Raw genomic sequence first — 20198 nt, 5'->3', positions numbered from 1 at the left:
GCTTGGATTGCGTCCTACCTGACAGGTCGCTCCTACCAGGTGGCGTGGCGAGAATCTCCTCACCACGCGCTCTCACCACTGGCGTCCCCCAGGGCTCTGTTCTAGGCCCTCTCCTATTCTCGCTATACACCAAGTCACTTGGCTCTGTCATAACCTCACATGGTCTCTCCTATCATTGCTATGCAGACGACACACAATTAATCTTCTCCTTTCCCCTTCTGATGACCAGGTGGCGAATCGCATCTCTGCATGTCTGGCAGACATATCAGTGTGGATGACGGATCACCACCTCAAGCTGAACCTCGGCAAGACGGAGCTGCTCTTCCTCCCGGGAAGGACTGCCCGTTCCATGATCTCGCCATCACGGTTGACAACTCCATTGTGTCCTCCTCCCAGAGCGCTAAGAACCTTGGCGTGATCCTGGACAACACCCTGTCGTTCTCAACTAACATCAAGGCGGTGGCCCGTTCCTGTAGGTTCATGCTCTACAACATCCGCAGAGTACGACCCTGCCTCACACAGGAAGCGGCGCAGGTCCTAATCCAGGCACTTGTCATCTCCCGTCTGGATTACTGCAACTCGCTGTTGGCTGGGCTCCCTGCCTGTGCCATCAAACCCCTACAACTCATCCAGAACGCCGCAGCCCGTCTGGTGTTCAACCTTCCCAAGTTCTCTCACGTCACCCCGCTCCTCCGCTCCCTCCACTGGCTTCCAGTTGAAGCTCGCATCCGCTACAAGACCATGGTGCTTGCCCACGGAGCTGTGAGGGGAACGGCACCTCAGTACCTCCAGGCTCTGATCAGGCCCTACACCCAAACAAGGGCACTGCGTTCATCCACCTCTGGCCTGCTCGCCTCCCTACCACTGAGGAAGTACAGTTCCCGCTCAGCCCAGTCAAAACTGTTCGCTGCTCTGGCCCCCCAATGGTGGAACAAACTCCCTCACGACGCCAGGACAGCGGAGTCAATCACCACCTTCCGGAGACACCTGAAACCCCACCTCTTTAAGGAATACCTAGGATAGGATAAAGTAACCCTTCTCACCCCCCCCCCCCCTTAAAAGATTTAGATGCACTATTGTAAAGTGGCTGTTCCACTGGATGTCATAAGGTGAACGCACCAATTTGTAAGTCGCTCTGGATAAGAGCGTCTGCTAAATGACTTAAATGTAAATGTATAACTGTTAACTAACCAAACCAGTACTGTAGACAGGGACACATTGTACAGTTTGAACACTGATGGTAGACAGTGGTAGACACGAGGGTAGAAACAGCATAGATCAACTCTCTGACAGCTGTTCATTTGTTTGTTGGCAGGCCTTGCCTTTATTACTCATCTGATAGATCAGATTGTTGGATCACAGTGGTAAACATAAAAGGTCTATCATATCCTTAGAAAAGCAGTGACTAACATTGGCAAAATTCTCTTTATTAAGAGGGGATTTCATAAATATGATTATGAACAGGTCATATTCCAGAGAATATATTTTTCAGATTTAAGGTGGTAGACATACAATAGAAATTATTAGGAGTCCAATTCCAAGATGACTGCATTGAGTTTATGCAGCTATTCTGGTACAGATATGTGTTATTAACATTTATTTAACTAGGAAAGTCAGTTAAGAAATAATCATTATTAACAATGACAGCCTACACATCCCACTATGGGATTCCCAATCACAGCCAGTTGTGATTTGAACCAGGGGTCTGTAGTGACACCTCTTGCACTGAGAGGCAGTGCCTTAGACCACTGTGCTACTTGGGAGCCTGACATGCTCTGACAAAACCTACAGGTGATACTGGACCTATTTATGTGCCTTTACAGTCAGCTGCATTGTGAATAATGTCAAGGCACCTGGTTACAACCTGGTCTCAGAGCATTTCATATCATTCGGTTAATAAATTCGAGACACATGTTAGTTTAATATTGTACGTTTTGCAAATTTGTAACATATAATATGAATTGTAATGTCATTCGAAATGGGTGACGGAGATCAACATACCATACCAAACCTAACATTTCATACTAAATGGAGTGTCTTGGATTTACATACAGAATCATAAGAAATTCTGAGACCAGGTTGCGTGAATGAAAATGTAAGCTTGCGAGATCATGTTGGAACACTGTAATCAGATTGAAAGAAGGCGAAGGCCTCAGGTAAAATTCTTTTGAATCTTTAATAAAGGTCATGGGAAAGTGGTATACATGAATCAACTTAATAAAGGGGCTGTGCACCAGCTATGTAGCCATTCAGGAACAGTGCACCACCAGAAACATCTTATACACTCAGGCATCACTAAACCCAAAGATGTGAGTGACAGCCTATCATTTGTTCAACAACCCTCCTCCAGCAAGATGAAAACAAATGTATAGCTGCTTGCATTCCTATCAGTTTCCAGCTTATCTGTTGATCAACAAAGCCTCAAGACAACCAGTCTAAATTAGAATTGCACACAAATACAGAAATAATGAACATGGATGGCTATATTAGCCTGACTATTGTTACTGAATCCTATTCTCATCACCAGCCCGCTCTCTCTGTTGACCCGGAGCCTGGGGACGAGGTTAGCTGAATTCTAACCTGAGATCTGTGTGTTAATCTTGATTATTTCAGTTTGAAAATCTCCAATCAATTCCAAAGATCTGAGTTGTGCATATATCTCATTCAAAAAAACATGTTTCCATTATATTGATCAATGTAAACAAATATATATAAAACATTACATACCAAACACCAGATTACAGATAATATTCCCTTTATAATGGGATAAAATAGTTACTTTACAGGTGTAGGATCTTCATTTGTTCTGTGCAGAACTTTCCTGCAATGCAGGAAAAGTAAATTGTGTCGTGTATTTAGGTTAAAAAAGGATTCTGAAGTTTGTTCTTTATACTTTGACATTTTTCCTTATAAATAATGTATCCCTTCATACATTTCCATTAATTATAATCCACATCATAATTCCCATTTCCTGTTGATGCAGGACTATTTTCCTGCTGTAGCAAACTGGGTCAAATTAAGATCCTACATCTGTATATTCATGCCAGGGGTTGAATTGGAGATTGTTGAGCTCTATCACCAAATGTTAGTAGACAGGATAGAGTCGAAATTGAATATATTCCATAGAAATCAGGGACATTTCCACCACCTACATAGTCCCAATTCAGCCCCTGTTAAAGCGCTACATGTACGAAACAATAACAAAACCATAATAGAAAAAAAAGGGTTTTCATGAACTTCATATGAGTGCTGTGAACCAAGGCCATACAACTCCTACTAAAAGTACCAGCCAGTACTGCTCCTACTCTCTTTGCGCCACATCTTTCACTACAACTCCTATGATTGCTGTTGTAGCCATAGCTACATTGCTACTGCAGCCACACAACACTACAATTACTACTAGTCCTACCATAAAACATGAAAATAAAATGCATGTCAAATACAATTACTACACCACTACAACCTACTAGATGTGTAATAAAAATTACTAACAACTATACCATTACAACTATAAGAAAAAAAGTGCACATAAAAACTGCTTTAAATAGTTGGAGCTGAAATGAAGCCAGCTACATCACAACCATTACTTACAAAAACAACACCATGCAAACCACCAAATATTTTTAAGTGAAAAAATTAGGTCCTTTCAGGGACTAATAAAATGCTATCGTATCGAAAGTATGCGATATACAGCCAGCATATTAATGGGATTATAAAATGCCAAAGGATTTAGTCAAAGAATTCAGGGTTAACACCCAAGCGCTACCATAAAAACAACAAAGATCAGAGATTCATGGTTGTACTAGTGGACCAGTTCACCTGACCACCCTCTGAATGTACTGTCATCAATACAAAAAGAGCAATGCCGACATACTGTGTGAAATAAAGAGCAACCTTTTTGCTTCATAGTAAATTATATTTTGTGAATGTCTTTAAGATATATATATATATTTCTTTTAAATGACACTTCACTACAATTTCAAAAACCTGTAACCACACACATTACCACAAGCCTTGAATGTGTCTGGTACAAGATGACCATCTTGGTAATATAACGCGACACCAGACAAAAATGTATAACAAAGCAGTAAAATTACAAATTCTTTGTCTCCTGTGGAAATGTCACAAAGTACAATGTGGTTTGATTTAAGCCAATGAATGTGCCTGTTCCCCTACTTCTTTTGTTTTGCACTTGCAATGACCCTCTCCATCGGCTGAGACCAACTTATGGATTTCACCTTTAACGTCATTCAACATATAGGCCTATACACATAAGAATATTGTTGATAACCCTGGTATTCATTACAGAATAAAAAATATACACACACACAGACGCACACACCCATACAGACGTATAATAAACTTTTCAACCGTGTAACAACATGTTGCCAACTTGGTGTCTACTTTCCGGCCAAACTAGCTGCTTTGAACATTATCACTTTCCCTCCAAGATGTGAGTATGAAAGAATTTGACTCCCTTGTTGTATTACATACAACACCAATAACACATTCACCAAATAAAATTGAGCTTAACTTGCATTAACATTTTGCTACTTTAATGTAACAAACAGTGGAAGTTTCACAGAAACCAGCCAATGTGCAACCAAAGTCTTAACGCAAGCCACAAAAACACTCAATTTACAATTGTGTTTCAGCTTACATAAAACCTTGGATGCTTTACATAAGACTTGTACCTTGCCTTGAAGAAAGCCTCTCACTTTAAAGCCACGTAACAAAGAGATAGGTAATTAAAGGCTTTCTAAACCACATTGGCCTTTCTCCAAGACAAGTTCAAGCTTGTAACGACTCAGAAACATTAACTGTCAGTTCTCTGGCATGCCTTGCTTGGCAGATGCACACATAATTTCATAAGGAACAGCTGTGGATGGACACCATCTAAGTCACGTAGTTCCCCTAAGAAAGAGATAAACACCAAATTAGAACCATAAATCTAATAGATTCTGGAAACTATTCATTTCATGGAGGACCCTTTTAAATCAAACTGTAACCAAATCAAACTGTGTTTGATACATCAAAAACACAATTATTTTAGTACAGCAAGAAATGACATTTACATTTGTGTGTGCAATAAAACAAAGACAAACTAAAATGTACAGTACTATAAATAAGGCCTCTTGTCTATAACCCCCCTTGGAAATCATATGAAAAATACTGAACAAGTTAAGTAGCTCACGTTACTGGGTCGGGAGACCACTCCTTGCATGAACTTGTAGGACTCCATTTTGCTTCCACTTTATTTGCATTCTCCCCCCACATTCTCCCCCCACATTCTCCCCGCACCTGCTGTCTCTAACTCTGAACGATCGGCTATGAAAAGCCAACTGACATTTACTCCTGAGGTGCTGACCAGTTGCACCCTCTACAATCACTGTGATTATTATTATTTGACCATGCTGGTCATTTATGAACATTTGAACATCTTGGCCATGTTCTGTTATAATCTCCACCCGGCATAGCCAGAAGAGGACTGGCCACCCCTCAGAGCCTGGTTCCTCTCTAGGTTTCTTCCTAGGTTCCTGCCTTTCTAGGGAGTTTTTACTAGCCACCGTGCTCTTTGGGGTTTTAGTCTGGGTTTCTGTATAGCACTTTGTGACATCAGCTGATGTAAAAGGGCTTTATAAATACATTTGATTGATTATCCTGAGGGAGAGTAGTTGACAGCATTTTAATCTCCTGCACTTCAAGGCTTAACTCAGTCAAGCAAACAGAGCATGAATGGTTATTGACGTACTCCAGTATCTGTATATTTGTGTGGATTCGTTAAAACTTAACACATTCTTAGCTTAGTAACTTAAACACATTATGACTTCCAAATGGAAAACTTTAGCCGCCTATATTATAGGGAGACTGACCAGAGTGTGATGGTAGCTTCCCATTTGCAGCAGACACCCCAGTGTCTCCATCATCTGCTCCTTGCGCAGTGTGTGGAGTCTCATCTGACTAGGTGCCACACTTCTCTCCAGCTCTCGCACGGTGACGTTCAGAGCCACAGCTGCACACTGAAACACACCGAGTCCTGACCGCAATACACACCAAGCACAGACATGAGGCATTGTAGAATAAGACCAACCACCCAAAACCTATCAAAGTATGTAAGGCAAAGGGGAATTTATCACTGTATGAAACATGGGTTATGACAATGACATTGTGGTTGTGCATTTTTCAATGTACAGTGCCTTCAGAAAGTATTCACACCACTTGACTTTTTCCACATTTTACAGCCTGAATTCTAAATGTATTAAATTGAGATTGTTTGTGACTGGCCTACACACAATACCCGATAAAGTCAAAGTGGAACAATATTTGGGGACATTTTTGCTAATTATTTACAAATTCAAAGCTAAAATGTCTTGAGGGAGGTTTTCCAATACCTCGCAAAGAAGGGCACCTTTTGGTAGATGGGTAAAAATAAACAAAAGCAGACATTATTATTATTACGTTATTAATTACACTTTGGATGGTGTATCAATACACCCAGTCACTACAAAGACACAGGCGTCCTTCCTAACTCTGTTGTCCGGAGAAGAATGAAACTGCTCAGGGATTTCAGAGACAGTGAATGCTCCTGAGAGGCAGAGTTACAGTTTTGATTTAAATCTGCTTGAAAATCTATGGCAAAACATGAAAATCAACAACCAATTTGACAGAGTTTCACGAATTTTGAAAAGAACATTGGGTATATATATTGTACAATCCAGGTGTGCAAAGCTCTTAAGACTTACAGAGAAAGTCTAACAGCTATAATTGCTGCCAAAGGTCATTCTAACATGTACTCACTCATTTGCAAAAAATTCTAAAAACATGTTTTCACCTTGTCATTACGGGGTATTGTGTGTAGATGGGTGACAAAATATGTAATAAGTCAAGGGGGGTGAATACTTTCTGAAGGCACTGTATAAACTGTAAATCTAAAATCATCAACTTTTTTGATGTGAATATAACCAGCTGAATAGGCTAGCATTACTGTTCCTTGTTGACCCCTCAGGTAGTATATTGAATTCCTAAAGGGACAGTTCATTCTAAACTAAATGTTTTCATACCTCAAAAGTAGTCTTTTGTTAAGATAATTCAATCTTCCAGGACATTGTGTAATTCCAGCTATATGCCTCAGACCCAAATGAATGGAAAATATAAAAGATGATTTTATTCTGTGCTTATCTTTTCCATTCATTTGTAGTTGAGGCATATAGCTCAATCTGCACAACTAATGCCGTGGGATGTGGATTCATCTTGACATTTGAGTACTTTTGAGGTCTGAATCATATGACAAACTTTCATTTTGGAGTGAACTATCGTTTTAAAAAGGTCCAATATGCAGAATTCGCTCCGCCATTCCGTGGTTGCTAAAATTGGAATAATTTTGCTTAATTTCAGTTTATGTGACAAAACAAGCAATTGTACCATCTAAACCTCTGTGAAATATATTCTCAAACACAAAATATTGTCTTATCAGCTGTTTGAAGCAGGCGTACAAAACCGAAAGTAAAAGATGCAAAAACTACACTTAAGAACGGGAAGCACAGAAATAGAGCACATAGAACAGATCAACCATTTCTTAGGCTTGCTTTCAATGAGAATGAAAGATCTATAACTCACCCAAAAAGTTATATATTGCAGCTTTAAATATAAGACTTGCATTAAGAGTTTGTTAAAAACGGAACGCTCTGAATAGAACAAGAAAGCCAAACATACCATAATTATCTGTAGCTTCGACATCTACATAAATCCCTTCTTTCATCATATTCTTCAGAACCTAAAAGAGGAAATATGTATGTTATTAGACACCATAAGATCTTATTGAGGTTCAGGGTATCAATTTAATTGAGGGAACAAACCAAACTTGACATACTGGGTTGTGAAGGTGATGCAGTAGAATTACATGAATCATAATGACAGGGTAGCACGTTAAAAGGAAACTTTAAAGTACCTCCTAAAAATACTTCAAATACTATTTGAAGCTATCCTTTAAAGAGCTCAGCTCACAGAACAGGTTTGGCCTGTCAGTATTGCAAGTCAGATGGCTATATTTACCTCCAGAACTCGAATGTATCCATTCTCGACACTGAGGTGCAGGCATGTCTTTCCACTCCTGTCCTTCTCGTTCACACAGGCACCAAGGTGAATCAGATCAGCCACCATCAGGTGTTGGTTCTTTTGGGCAGCCAGGTGAAGTGCAGTCTGGGAACAGAAGTCAGGGGCTTAATTCACCAGCATTGCCAGGTTGAGCTAAACATTTTAAACCAAAGATCTCAGAAAACCCGCCCACAAGGCCCAAAAACGAGCCCATTTTCTTCAGCAATGGAGGAGTTGCCACATTTATCCATGAAACCCTTTATTCAGCGAATTAAGAGGGAATATCTACGTCATTTTTAGGCTAAGAAGCTAAATTAGTTTTTCCATCAAAATAATAATTATTGCAAGTTTAAGAATGTTGCAAGAGAAAATAAATTGCCCTTATTAAACTCTCCAGATTATTTTCCATCAACGGATGTCGATTTAAATTGTTTTGACTGCTATGATTAAAGGCCCTAAGAGGTGTGGTATATGGCCAATATACCAAGGCTAAGGGCTATTCTTTGTACTGTTCTTAGCCATGGTATATTGGCCATATACCACAAACCCGAGGAGCCTTATTGCTATTATAAACTGGTTAATACATAATGCGCCGAAGGGGATGGCTGCTGTTTTACGGGCTCCTAAACAATTGTGCAATTATTTTACTTTTTTTCATTGTTTGCAACTCATTTTGTACATAATAATGTTGCTGCTACTGTCTCTTAAGACCGAAAAGAGCTTCTGTACATCAGAACAGCGATTACTCACCTCAACCTGGACAAAATATTTTTTATTTAATGAGTCCGACACAAAGGATATACTGCTTTGTCGAGACAAGGCCCAAATCCCCGTCATCAGCGTGAACAAAATATGGAGAAAAGGGGGGAGGAGGGCGGGGTGCCTTGTAAGAATTTGCTGACGAATAGGTAAACCACAACTACGCTTGGTATTTTTGGCCAATGTGCAATCATTGGAAAACAAACTGGAAGATCTACGATTAAGACTATCCTACCAACTGGATATTAAAAACTGTAATAACTTATGTTTCACCGAGACGTGGCTGAAGGACCACACTGATAATATAGAGCTGGCTGGCTTCTCCGTGTATCGGCAGGACAGAGTAGCTACATCTGACGAGGGGCAGGGGTGTGTCTCTACTTGTCAATAACTGCTGGTGCGTGATGTCTAATATTAAAGAAGTCTTGAGGTATTGCTCACTTGAGGTAGAATATCTCATGATGAGCTGTATACCACACTATCTACCAAGAGAGTTCTCATCTCTCACCTACAGCCATTTTCCACTGCTTTGTCATCGTTATATCAGTTCTAGCACGTTAATCTGTTCCATGGAAAAAGGGGTCTCCATAATGACTAATCTATATAGCCTACCTACCGAAATTCAGCTCTAGCTCCTTGACTCAACAGTATATATATATATATATATATATATATATATATTAAAGAGAAATGCCACGGCGACCGTGGTCCAATTTAGAAGTAGCCCAAACACAGCGACCTGCAACCAATACATTTTCACCCGCGACATAGTTTTCAAAGTAGCTCAATTTGGACGGAAAACTACAAACATGGCAATCCTGTAATCAACTATTTGACCGTCTTATGTTTTGATTGGGCAGCAATCCTGACGTAGCTCAAGCTATTTGAGCTTTATCACTGATTGCATACAGTAGTGCTGAGCAATAAGTGGTGCCGAGTGATTACATTTCTGTAATTTTTCAGTTTATAAAACAACTAATTGACCGACGTCGGTTCAATTATTTGAATTCCATTTTGATCAGTTTTTTTCTGTTAGCTCGATGTGCAGTTTCTGTAGAGACAAATCAGATCAAGCCCGAACTGTGAGATGTAGAGCGCCAGCTTGTCTGGTCTGTTCGGAGCAGACACGGAAAGAAGAGAGAACGCACAAGAGGGACAGAGAGGTACAATGCATTCCGACCCCTTCCATTTTTAAACATTTTATTATGTTACAGCCTTATTCTAAAATGGATTAAAGAAAACATTTTCCACATCAATCTATACACAATACCTCATAATGACAAAGCGAAAACAGGTTATTAGATTTTTTTGCAAAGGTCCCCAAGAACACAGTGGCCTAAATGGACGAAGTTTGGAACCACCAAGACTCTTACTAGAGCTGGTTGCCCGGACAAACTGAACAATCGGGGGAGAAGGGCCTTGGTCAGGGAGGTGACGAAGAACCCGATGGGCACTCTGACAGAGCTCCAGAGTCCCTACGCTGAAACATGGTGGTGGCAGCATTATGCTGTGGGGGTGTTTTTCAGCGGCAGGGACTGGGAAACTAGTCAGGATCGAGGGAAAGATGAACGGGGCAAAGTACAGAGAGATCCTTGATGAAAGCCTGCTCCAGAGCGCTCAGGACATCAGCCTGGGGAAAAGGTTCATCTTCAAACAGGACAACGACCCTAAGCACACAGCCAAGACAACGCAGGAGTGGCTTTAGGACAAGTTTCTGAATGTCCTTCAAATCAAATTTTATTTGTCACATGCGCCAAATACACCAGGTCAAGACCTTACTGTGAAATACTTACTTACAAGCCCTTAAGCAACAATGCAGTTAAGAAAATATTTACAAAATAAACAAAGTAAAAATAATAATAAAAAGTAACAATAACATAACAGTCGAGGTAATTTGTACATTTAGGTAGGGGTAAAATGACTATGTATAAATAATAAACAGCGAGTAGCAGCAGTGTAAAAACAAGGCGGGGGGGGCTAAGCAAATAGTCCGGGTGGTGATTTGAATAATTGTTCAGCAGTCTTATGGCTTTGGAGTAGAAGCTGTTAAGGAGCCTTTTGGACCTAGAATTGGCATACCAGTACCGCTTGCCGTGCGGTAGCAGAGAGAGCAGTCTATGACTTGGGTGACTGGAGTCTTTGACAATATTTTGGGTCTTCCTCTGACACCGCCTATTATATAGGTCCTGGATGGCAAGATGCTTGGCCCCAGTGATGTACTAGGCTGTACGCATTACCCTCTGTAGTGCCTTACGGTCGGATGCCGAGCAGTTGCCAGTTGGTCCGCGTATGCTCTGAGTACACATCCAGGTAAGGTCTTGCTCACATCGGCTACGGAGAACGTGATCACTCAGTCATCCAGAACAGCTGGTGCTCTCATGCACGCTTCAGTGTTGCTTGCCTTGAAGCGAGCATAAAAAGGCATTTAGCCTGTCTGGTAGGCTCACGTCACTGGGCAGCTCGCGGCTAGTTTTCCCTTTGTAGTCCGTAATAGTTTGCAAGCCCTGCCACAGCCGACGAGCATCAGAGCCTGTGTAGTAGGATTCAATCTTAGTCCTGTATTGACACTTTTTTGATGGTTTGTCTGAGGGCATAGCAGGAGTTCTTAAAAGCGTCCGGATTAGTGTCCCGCTCCTTGAAAGTGGCAGCTCTAGCTTTTAGCTCAGTGCGGATGTTACCTGTAATCCATTGCTTCTGGTTGGGGTATGTACGTACATTCACTGTGGGGACCACATCGTCGATGCACTTATTGACGAAGCCGCTGACTGAGGTGGTATACTCCTCAATGCCATTGGATGAATCCCGGAACATTTTCCAGTCTGTGACAGCGAAACAGTCCTGTAGCGTAGCATCTGCGTCATCTTACCACTTCAGTATTGAGGGAGTCACTGGTACTTCCTGCTTTAGTTTTTGCTTGTAAGCAGGAATCAGGAGGATACAATTATGGTCAGATTTTCGAAATGGAGGGCGAGGGAGAGCTTTGTACACGTCTCTGTGTGTGGAGTAAAGGTGGTCTAGAGTTGTTTCCCCTCTGGTTGCACATGTGACATGCTGGTAGAAATGAGGTCAAACGTATTTAGGTTTGCCTGCATTAAAGTCCCCGGCCACTAGGAGCGCCGCTTCTGGATGAGCATTCTCTTGTTTGCTTATGGCCTTATACAGCTCGTTGAGTGCAGTCTTAGTTCCAGAGTCGGTTTGTGGTGGTAAATAGACGGCTATGAAAAATATAGATGAAAACTCTTGGTAGATAGCTACTCTACCTCAAGCAAGAAATACCTCAAGACTACCTTAATATTAGACATTGCGCACCAGCTGTTATTGACAAATAGACACACACCCCCACCCCTCGTCTTACCGGATGTAGCTGTTCTGTCCTGCCAACGCTTGGAAAACCCATGACTCGGTGAAACATAAGATATTACCGTTTTTGGTAGGATAGTCTTGAACGGAGCTCATCCAGTTTATTCTCCAGTGATTGCATGTTGGCTAATAGATCGGACGGTAGAGGCGGGTTAACCACTAGGCAACAAATTCTCACAAGGCACGCTGATCTGCGCACCTAGTATTTCCTTTTCTTCATGTGAATGACGGGGATTTGAGCCTTGTCTGGGAGCAACATTATATCCTTCGCATCTGACTCACTAAAGAAATCATCTTGGTCCAGCTTTGTCATTATGGGGTATAGTGTGTAGATTGAATCAAGGGGTCTGAATACTTTCCGAATGCACTGTATCTCTAGCTGAAAATATATGATCTAAGCGATTGATAGTTGATATTCACCAGTCATAAAAGTATGCCTTATTTACTTTGAAAAACTACTAAAAAAGTGATTTTGTCAGACAGCAGCTCTATAGAGATGAAATTATGACTTGGAATTACATAATAAAGTCATCAAATAAAACAAATATTTTATTAAAGTAATGTGAATAAACGAGGGTTAATAATAAGTGATAAGCAGTAAATGGGCAGCCACTACCATAATGGGTCTTTTATTCAGTGTTAAAGCACTCAACCCACATAATGCCTAGTGCATTTAATGTCTAAACTAAAAAAGTTCATTGAAATCGAAAACCGTGATTATTTTTTAATAAACTAACAGAAACCGAACCAACCTCAAAAAGCACTAATCGCTCAGCAGTAGTATACAGTTGCTTCAAAGTTATCTGAACGTCTGAATGAATCGGAACAACCAGAAAACAATTTAAGTGATGCTATATTTTTCATTTGATTTACCTTTCCCTCTGAGTCTTTGACATCCAGCATATTCAGAGCTGCCATCCTTTTGGCAATCACATATCCCAGGGCCCTCTTGCCTTGACCCACAACTCTATGGAGAGCTCTAAAGAAAGAAGCAATAAACATATTTATAGTGTACTCACATAAATGTCACTGAGTTTCAATGGTTAACAACATGAATGCATTAAATTACATTTTAACATGAATGTACTGGATGATACATAGCAGCATGTCAATCGTACATCAACAATGTGAGAATTTTGTTTTGTTCTGTGGCTGGCCAATGACAATTCATGCGAGTCTGATTCGAATCAGTGGTAGCTTGAAAGTAATAATACATTTTTTAAATTATCAATTATATCAAGAACATGACATTTCACAGCAAAATGTATATTAGATAGATACCTCTTGCTGTGTTTGTCACTAAAGTCAGCCATTCAAACAATTATTTGTCTATTTGTCCTCCTATATCAACATTGGTCATGGATTTTCAGTCATTGTTTACTTTTTGTGCAATTTCAGACAACGCCCCATGAGTCATGATGGTATTGTACTTTATGAGGAAATTTCTTTGGAACACTGTTACAGGATTTTCCATTTATATTTTGAGGTTGGACGTTAGCATGTGGGGCACATCGATCGGTGTCACCTCGTTAGTCCGTATGTGTTACACCTGTGCTGGCTTGTCCATCTCCTTAGTCGGAAGGTGTTTCACCGGTGCTGTTCCAGGTGATATTTAGAGTGACTGGCCCAGTGCTCCAGTTGTCTTGAGAAATGTGGCGGGTTAACACCTTTAATTGGCTTTCCCCATTTGATTTCTAGACAAACAATCCTTTATCTGACCTTCCATGTTTTCGTTTTGCTCCACTTTTTGGTTTGCTTCCTGTCTTTAAGTTTGGTGTGGGGTTTTCTTTTGTTTGCCTCTTGGGCAAATTTAGTGGGAGTGTTTTAGGTCCCAGTTGTTGTCCTAGAACCCCACCTATTCGAAAATGACTCTTTGCTAGTTCCCCCTTCTGTTTGAGTGACAATTTTTGGTTTTCTTGCTGGGGAATGTAACAACACTAACACTTAACTGCTGCCTATTAGATACCCTCAGTATGTCTTGGCATAATTTGGGTGTTTGTGAATTATTGTAGGAAAACTAATATGTCTGTAACAGGTTACTGATTATCTTAGGACAACAAATATCTCATTAAATTACTACAAAGCATCCATTCACCATACTGTCACATACAGGCTCTGTACACTGCCTTTAGTGACAAACTGAGTGATACCATCTCACATTTATGTCTGAAACTCCATAACATTACAGCTATTATACTGCTATAGCCTCCCGGGGTATACAATTTAAATCAACAGTTGGTGTATCTACGATGTACTAGCACTGTCTGCAAGCACTGATACAGTATCAGACACATGCACCCTTTTCACACTATTGTGCCGACCTGAACCGCACTGTGCTAGTTTCTCTGGTGGATGCCTAACAAGACCAGGCTACAGCTCAGCAAGGCTCAGTAATACGAAAAGACTAAAATATCAATTGTGATTCCAACTTACGTCCTTCCGTTCCTGTCTGTGGCCAGAACCTCTGTGTCAGAGACCACCGCCAGTAAGCTCTCCTCCCTCTGGAGCTGGTTCCAGAAGTATGCTGTGCTGTTCCAATTCTGGCCCATGTAGCTGAGCCAATGTGAGCTAAAGCTATCCTGGCACTGGGGGCTAAAGCTATCCTGGCACTGGGGGCTAAAGCTATCCTGGCACTGGGGGCTAAAGCTATCCTGGCACTGGGGGCTAAAGCTATCCTGGCACTGGGGGCTAAAGCTATCCTGGCACTGGGGGCTAAAGCTATCCTGGCACTGGGGGCTAAAGCTATCCTGGTAGTCACTACCTCCATCCTGACCTAACTCATAGCTGGAGGACAGGGGGCTAGCAAAGCCCGAATCTTGGGGAGATGGCACTTGACATTCACAGGTGCTGCTGGGGGAGTAAGTCATATATGAATCTGGACTGGGCATCATATTGTCGGAGTCGTCGTTGATACACCGTCCTTGGGAGTTCAACGGAGGAACACTAGTGTTGTGATTGTGTGCAGAGCGGGATAGCTTTAGCTCTGACATACAGTAGTTTGTAGCTTGTTGTGGCATCTTGTTTTCCTGACTGAACTTCATTGAGTGACTATGCTGGAGTTGCTCTGGACTATTCCATGGTTGCACGTTGGGCTCTGGGCTGTAATCAGGTGACTCAGACTTGTTAGACTGGCTGTATGGTTTGCTGGCTTTGAGATCCTCCTCCAACACCTCCACTATTATGGCGAGTTCCTCCAGGCTCTTTGTAGGTTGTTTTCTCTGAAACACAGCGGCCACACATAATAAGTATGCAGTGTTGAGTGCTGAGCTCTCCACGTTAGAGCAAGGCACACCTGGTGAAAGGACATGTAGGCTTATTCATATGATGTACTGTAAATCACTCACCTTGCTACTTCTGCGATCTCTATTGGTATTAACCCGTTTCTTCTCTCCTGTGAAGAATATAAGGCATTTTGATAAGCAGGTTTCATGAAGTTGACAGTATCTTTGCTGTTGCATGCCCTTACCCACAACAGAAATGCTTGTGTAATAGTACATAATTGTTGTTGTGACAGTTTGTGTTATTTATGTTCATATCGTAATGATGAAATATCAGTAACACGTTTTAACTTGCATTGTTAGAAATCAGAATCCAACAAGTCTCTTTTTCAAAATGGCTGTGATATACTGTATTATTATGAAACAATACTAAGATGTAAAATATGCGTATGTCTTACTACTAATTGATGTGTACATAATTATGCATTATATCTATAGGCTTTAAGTAAAGTTTTGACTACATTTTATAAATGTGAACCGCGTGTGATCAGCCTCACCCAATACCAAGCACTTTATGACACTTAATGTTTGCAGAAGGTAAACAACCCTAATTCCGGAGCAGAACAAGACACACTTTTGAGGAGACAGCCAGAAGTGTTAAATCTTGGTTATAGGCCAAGAACATAAGCATAATAGAATTTTTATGAGGTTTTTTTCTAACCTTTCAATGCCTTGCCGCAGTTACCCTGTAGAAAGATGTCAAGGATAAACTGTGAATATGTCAAAACATCTGACTGGGGAATGTGGAAATGATCTTCCAAGCAATTTAGCCACCATGAATATACAGTATGTCATACCTGGATATTTTTGGGGTCCATTCCCTTCGCTATGCGAATCTTATTAAGCATGTCTCTCACAGGCATTTTGACCCTGACTCCCAGGTACCTTTTCTCACCGTCATAGTTGGAGCGTTTTGGACCTGATGAATAAAACCATATTGCAACAGAATGCAATTGATTTGTGAATTCAGACAGCCTAAAAAGAAACATGATATCTGATGATCATATTATCCTAAAATGTATCACTCATTCCAAAAAGTAAGGCCTAAAATATGACTTAATGTAATTTACAAAAATGTATCACATGTACTGTATGAATCCTATAGATTGCACAGTACAGTATATGAACAACCAACAGTATGAGCCTTGCTTGTTGTAAGACAATATGAAAGCTCATACATGCTTATAACAAGTTATAAAGATTTATACCTGGATGTGCAGCCTGCTCTCATAGACTACACGTAACATAGTAAACTTATTTCGGCGACACTCAAATTAGTTACATAAGACAGGTAACTAGCAACCCAAAGGTTACGTGTTCGAATCTCCTCACTGACAACTTTAGCATTTTAGGTCATTAGCAACTTTTCAAATAATTACTACTTTTTTATATACTTTTCAACTACTTAGCATGTAAGCTAGCCCTTCCCCTAACCCTAACCATAAACCTTTTAGCTAATGGGGGCGGCGGGTATCCTAGTGGTTAGAGCGCTGGGCCAGTAACCGACAGGTTGCTAGATCGAATCCCTGAGCTGACAAGGTAAAAATCTGTTGTTCTGCCCCTGAACAAGGCAGTTAACCCACTGTTCCTAAGCCGTCATTGTAAATAATAATTTATTCTTAACTGACTTGCTAGTTAAATAAAGTTTAAATAAAAACAAACTCCTAAACTTAATCCTAACCCCTAGCCAGCTAGCTAAAATTAGCATTAGCCATAACAAATTGGAATTCGTAACATATCATGTATCTTGCAAATTCGTAACGGATTGTACGTATTGTAATTCTTACTATTTTGTAAGTTTAGGAAATTTGCAAACATATCATACGAATTGTAATTCATAAATTTAATCCACAAATTAATACATGCCATACGAAACGTAACATATCATACTAAATGGACTGTCTTGGATTTCGTACAGAATAATATACACGCTCTGAGACCAGGTTGGGATGTACGGTGTTACCAAAAAGCTTTTGTATTGCACCTTTTAGTCTAATGTAGACTACTCAACACAAGTTGACGCATTAAAGTGGTCATTCTCATTTTCAGTAAGGTTGTGATATAAAACATTTATGCATGTCAACTTCTTAAATGATGATATTTGGTTAGATAATGACATTTGATTAGACAAGGAAGGCATTCACTAAATTGTGCTGACCTGTCAAAGAAGAGTTCATTGTCGAAGGCCCATTCCCGTCGTCCAAACTTGTCAGGATACCTCCATTTGGGGAATTTGGCCCCTCCGAGTAGCTGGCAGGTTTTCCTGGCATAGGTGAGTCGTAACTCCTAAACAGCCCGTTTCCAATGTCCCGTTTCGCCTCAAAAGCATGGATGCATTCACTGCCCGCGTTCTCCTTACTTTTATATCGCCCACGCATCTCGCTCTCCTTTGCAGCAGTGGGGTAATGTATTAGTTGGAAACAAAATCAAACGGAGAACTCTCAAGATATTGAAACAGACTGTATACCTGGGAGTCATAGAGTGTAAATACCCGAGTTCAAGGTCTGTTTTGTCTGAAATCCCTCAGTAAGGCGGTAGCCTGCCCTACACAAAGCACCTGGTGGAGCGAATTCTAAATTGCTCTTATCACCTGTTTTTCAGGTCAGTGGGCGGCAGGTAGCATAGCAGTTAAAGCTTTGGGCTATTCGCCGAAAAGTCCCTGGTTTGAATAAACCATGTGACATCTGTCGACGTGCCCTTGAGCAAGGCACTTAACTGTAATTTGCTCCTTGGGCAGCTTACTACTATGGCTGACCCTGTAAAACAACACATTTGTTTGACTTTATATACTGGGTGGTTCGAGCCCTGAATTCTGATTGGCTGAAAGCCGTGGTATATCAGACCAAATACCATGGGTTTACTGCTCTAATTACATTGGTAACCAGTTTATAATAGCAATAAGGCACCTCCGGGGTTTGTGATATATGGCCAATATATCACGGCTAAGGGCTGTGTCCTAGCACTCCGCGTTGTGTCGTGCGTAAGAACAGCGTTTAGTCGTGGTATATTGGCTTATTGTAGAGGGGTTGGTTTAAATGCGGAAGACACATTTCAGTTGAATGCATTCAGTTGTACAGCTGACGAGGTATCCCCCTTTCCCTTTCCTTATTGCTTAAATTAAACATGTTTTTGGGAGGTTTAGAGCAGTGTCGACCTGTCATTCAGGGCAGGTGGGGCAGAGGCCCACCTGTTTTGAGCCCCACATTTTTTGCAATTTTTTTAAAATATAAAAACATGTTATTTTGGCATTAATATGTGTCACATATCAGTTTGCAAACAATGTAAAAAAAAATATATATATATATAAATATTTGAGTTAATAAAGCAGCATACAAACATGGTCTTTTTTTTCTTGAGTAAGGCACCAAAATGCAAGCCGTTCAGCCTAGCTCAGTGCTTTCTGTGGTGGTGGGTCAAGCCAGCAGAAAATACGTTGCGCCGTGATTGGTTCCATGTTCTGTCACTCATGGGGACACTACGTAACCGCCAAGTCTAAGGGTAGACCTCAAAAATTCTATAGCCGTTGGGTACTGCCATAGAAGTGCCCATCCAAGAAGGCTCAAGGTCATTGGCCACAGATAAAATGCCGTCAAATCACGTTATATGTACAGTAGCTTTTGATTGAACTGATCATGTCAACATCACACTTTCAAAATCTTAGCTAGCAGTCATCATCATGAATCAAGTCAACAGTCTACAGGCAAATCCTCTTTAATCCTTATCATATGAAGAGAAATAATGAAGAGAAATTATAGATAAAACGTATCGGTGCTCATCGGCCATTGGACATAAACATTACACAACAAGTTGGAAAATTAAATAATAAGTGGTTTGGAAGGAATCAGTGACAGTGGCTGTGTGGGCCCAAATCTGGGATTAAGGGGCTCTTTTCCAATGTTGAACTTTTCCAAGTTCAACATTGACCATGCTGTCAATGAAGCATGATTTGTGCCACGCTCAAAACAACTGTTAACTCGGAACTGCGAAAACTTGACTTCAGTGAGTTCAAGACAACTGGGAAGTTGGGAATAAATGAGCTCCGGGTGGGGAAATACATTTTGAACGGTCATCAAACTCGGAATTGTAAATTTGCCCTGTTTCTCGAGCTACGACCTGAAGATCAATGACATCATCATGATTCAACCATTTGAAAGCAACAAAAATCCAGAGAATGCCAGACTTTGATGACAACATTTTCCCACGAAGGACCGCTGCGCCACCTTCCTGTTCAAGTGAGCACAGCACAACAAGGTCCAAAAATGTATTGTATGATGCTGTATAAATGATGTAATATGCCAGGGAGATATGTATACTGTAGCTAAGAAAGTAATACTAAGTGTATGTTGTGTAGTAAGATGTTAGTAGCCCATGTGCCTCACCCTAATCATTTGGTCTGTTTACCCCGCTTAATTTAGCCTACTGTGCTAACTTGGTGGTGCACAATGCACATGTAGCCTATAACCTGTTTTAGAGAAATGTAATCATCGAATATTGTAAGAGCTTTCATTATTTATCCTATGGTTCTGACTTGGTGTACAGGGAGAACACTGAAAGAACGAATAAATTTTTTAATGAATTCTGTTGCTGTAAATTTCAAAGTGCTAAACAAATAGTTTTATTGACTCCGCCCGTCCTAACTTGCTCATTGTCTTAATCGAAATTACAGATTGCCTCTTATTCGCTTGTCATCCCCTTATGCCATAGTTT

At 40.8% G+C, this 20198-nt stretch overlaps 1 protein-coding gene across 1 annotated transcript; it reads right to left on the bottom strand.

Annotated features, from left to right (window-relative positions):
* Nucleotides 1-1389: 1389 nt before the first annotated feature.
* On the bottom strand, nucleotides 1390-18218 carry zgc:113279 (uncharacterized protein LOC553749 homolog). Its single transcript, XM_029680851.2, has 10 exons — nucleotides 17650-18218; nucleotides 16289-16410; nucleotides 16153-16177; nucleotides 15558-15604; nucleotides 14647-15431; nucleotides 13087-13192; nucleotides 8053-8199; nucleotides 7714-7774; nucleotides 5874-6037; nucleotides 1390-4914 (listed from the first exon to the last, which is right to left on the bottom strand). Exons 1-10 carry the CDS (start codon nucleotides 17867-17869, stop codon nucleotides 4897-4899), a joined length of 1695 nt encoding a protein of 564 aa, XP_029536711.1. The 5' UTR covers nucleotides 17870-18218; the 3' UTR covers nucleotides 1390-4896.
* Between the last annotated feature and the right edge of the window lie 1980 nt (nucleotides 18219-20198).

The sequence above is a fragment of the Oncorhynchus nerka genome, unplaced genomic scaffold, assembly GCF_034236695.1.
Source record: "Oncorhynchus nerka isolate Pitt River unplaced genomic scaffold, Oner_Uvic_2.0 unplaced_scaffold_17___fragment_2___debris, whole genome shotgun sequence".
NCBI classification, from domain to species: domain Eukaryota; kingdom Metazoa; phylum Chordata; class Actinopteri; order Salmoniformes; family Salmonidae; genus Oncorhynchus; species Oncorhynchus nerka.
The sequence above is the reverse complement of the archived record's forward strand: the minus strand, read 5'-3'. Positions and strand labels throughout refer to the sequence as shown.

Excerpts from the sequence above, each read along its gene's own strand:
- zgc:113279 (XM_029680851.2), bottom strand. The coding sequence starts at position 17,869 with ATGCGTGGGCGATATAAAAGTAAGGAGAACGCGGGCAGTGAATGCATC. Across the intron at positions 15,605-16,152 it reads CTGCGGCAAGGCATTGAAAG|GAGAGAAGAAACGGGTTAAT; the intron begins GTTAGAAAAAAA and ends TATTCTTCACAG. Across the intron at positions 13,193-14,646 it reads ACAGACAGGAACGGAAGGAC|AGCTCTCCATAGAGTTGTGG; the intron begins GTAAGTTGGAAT and ends TTCTTTCTTTAG.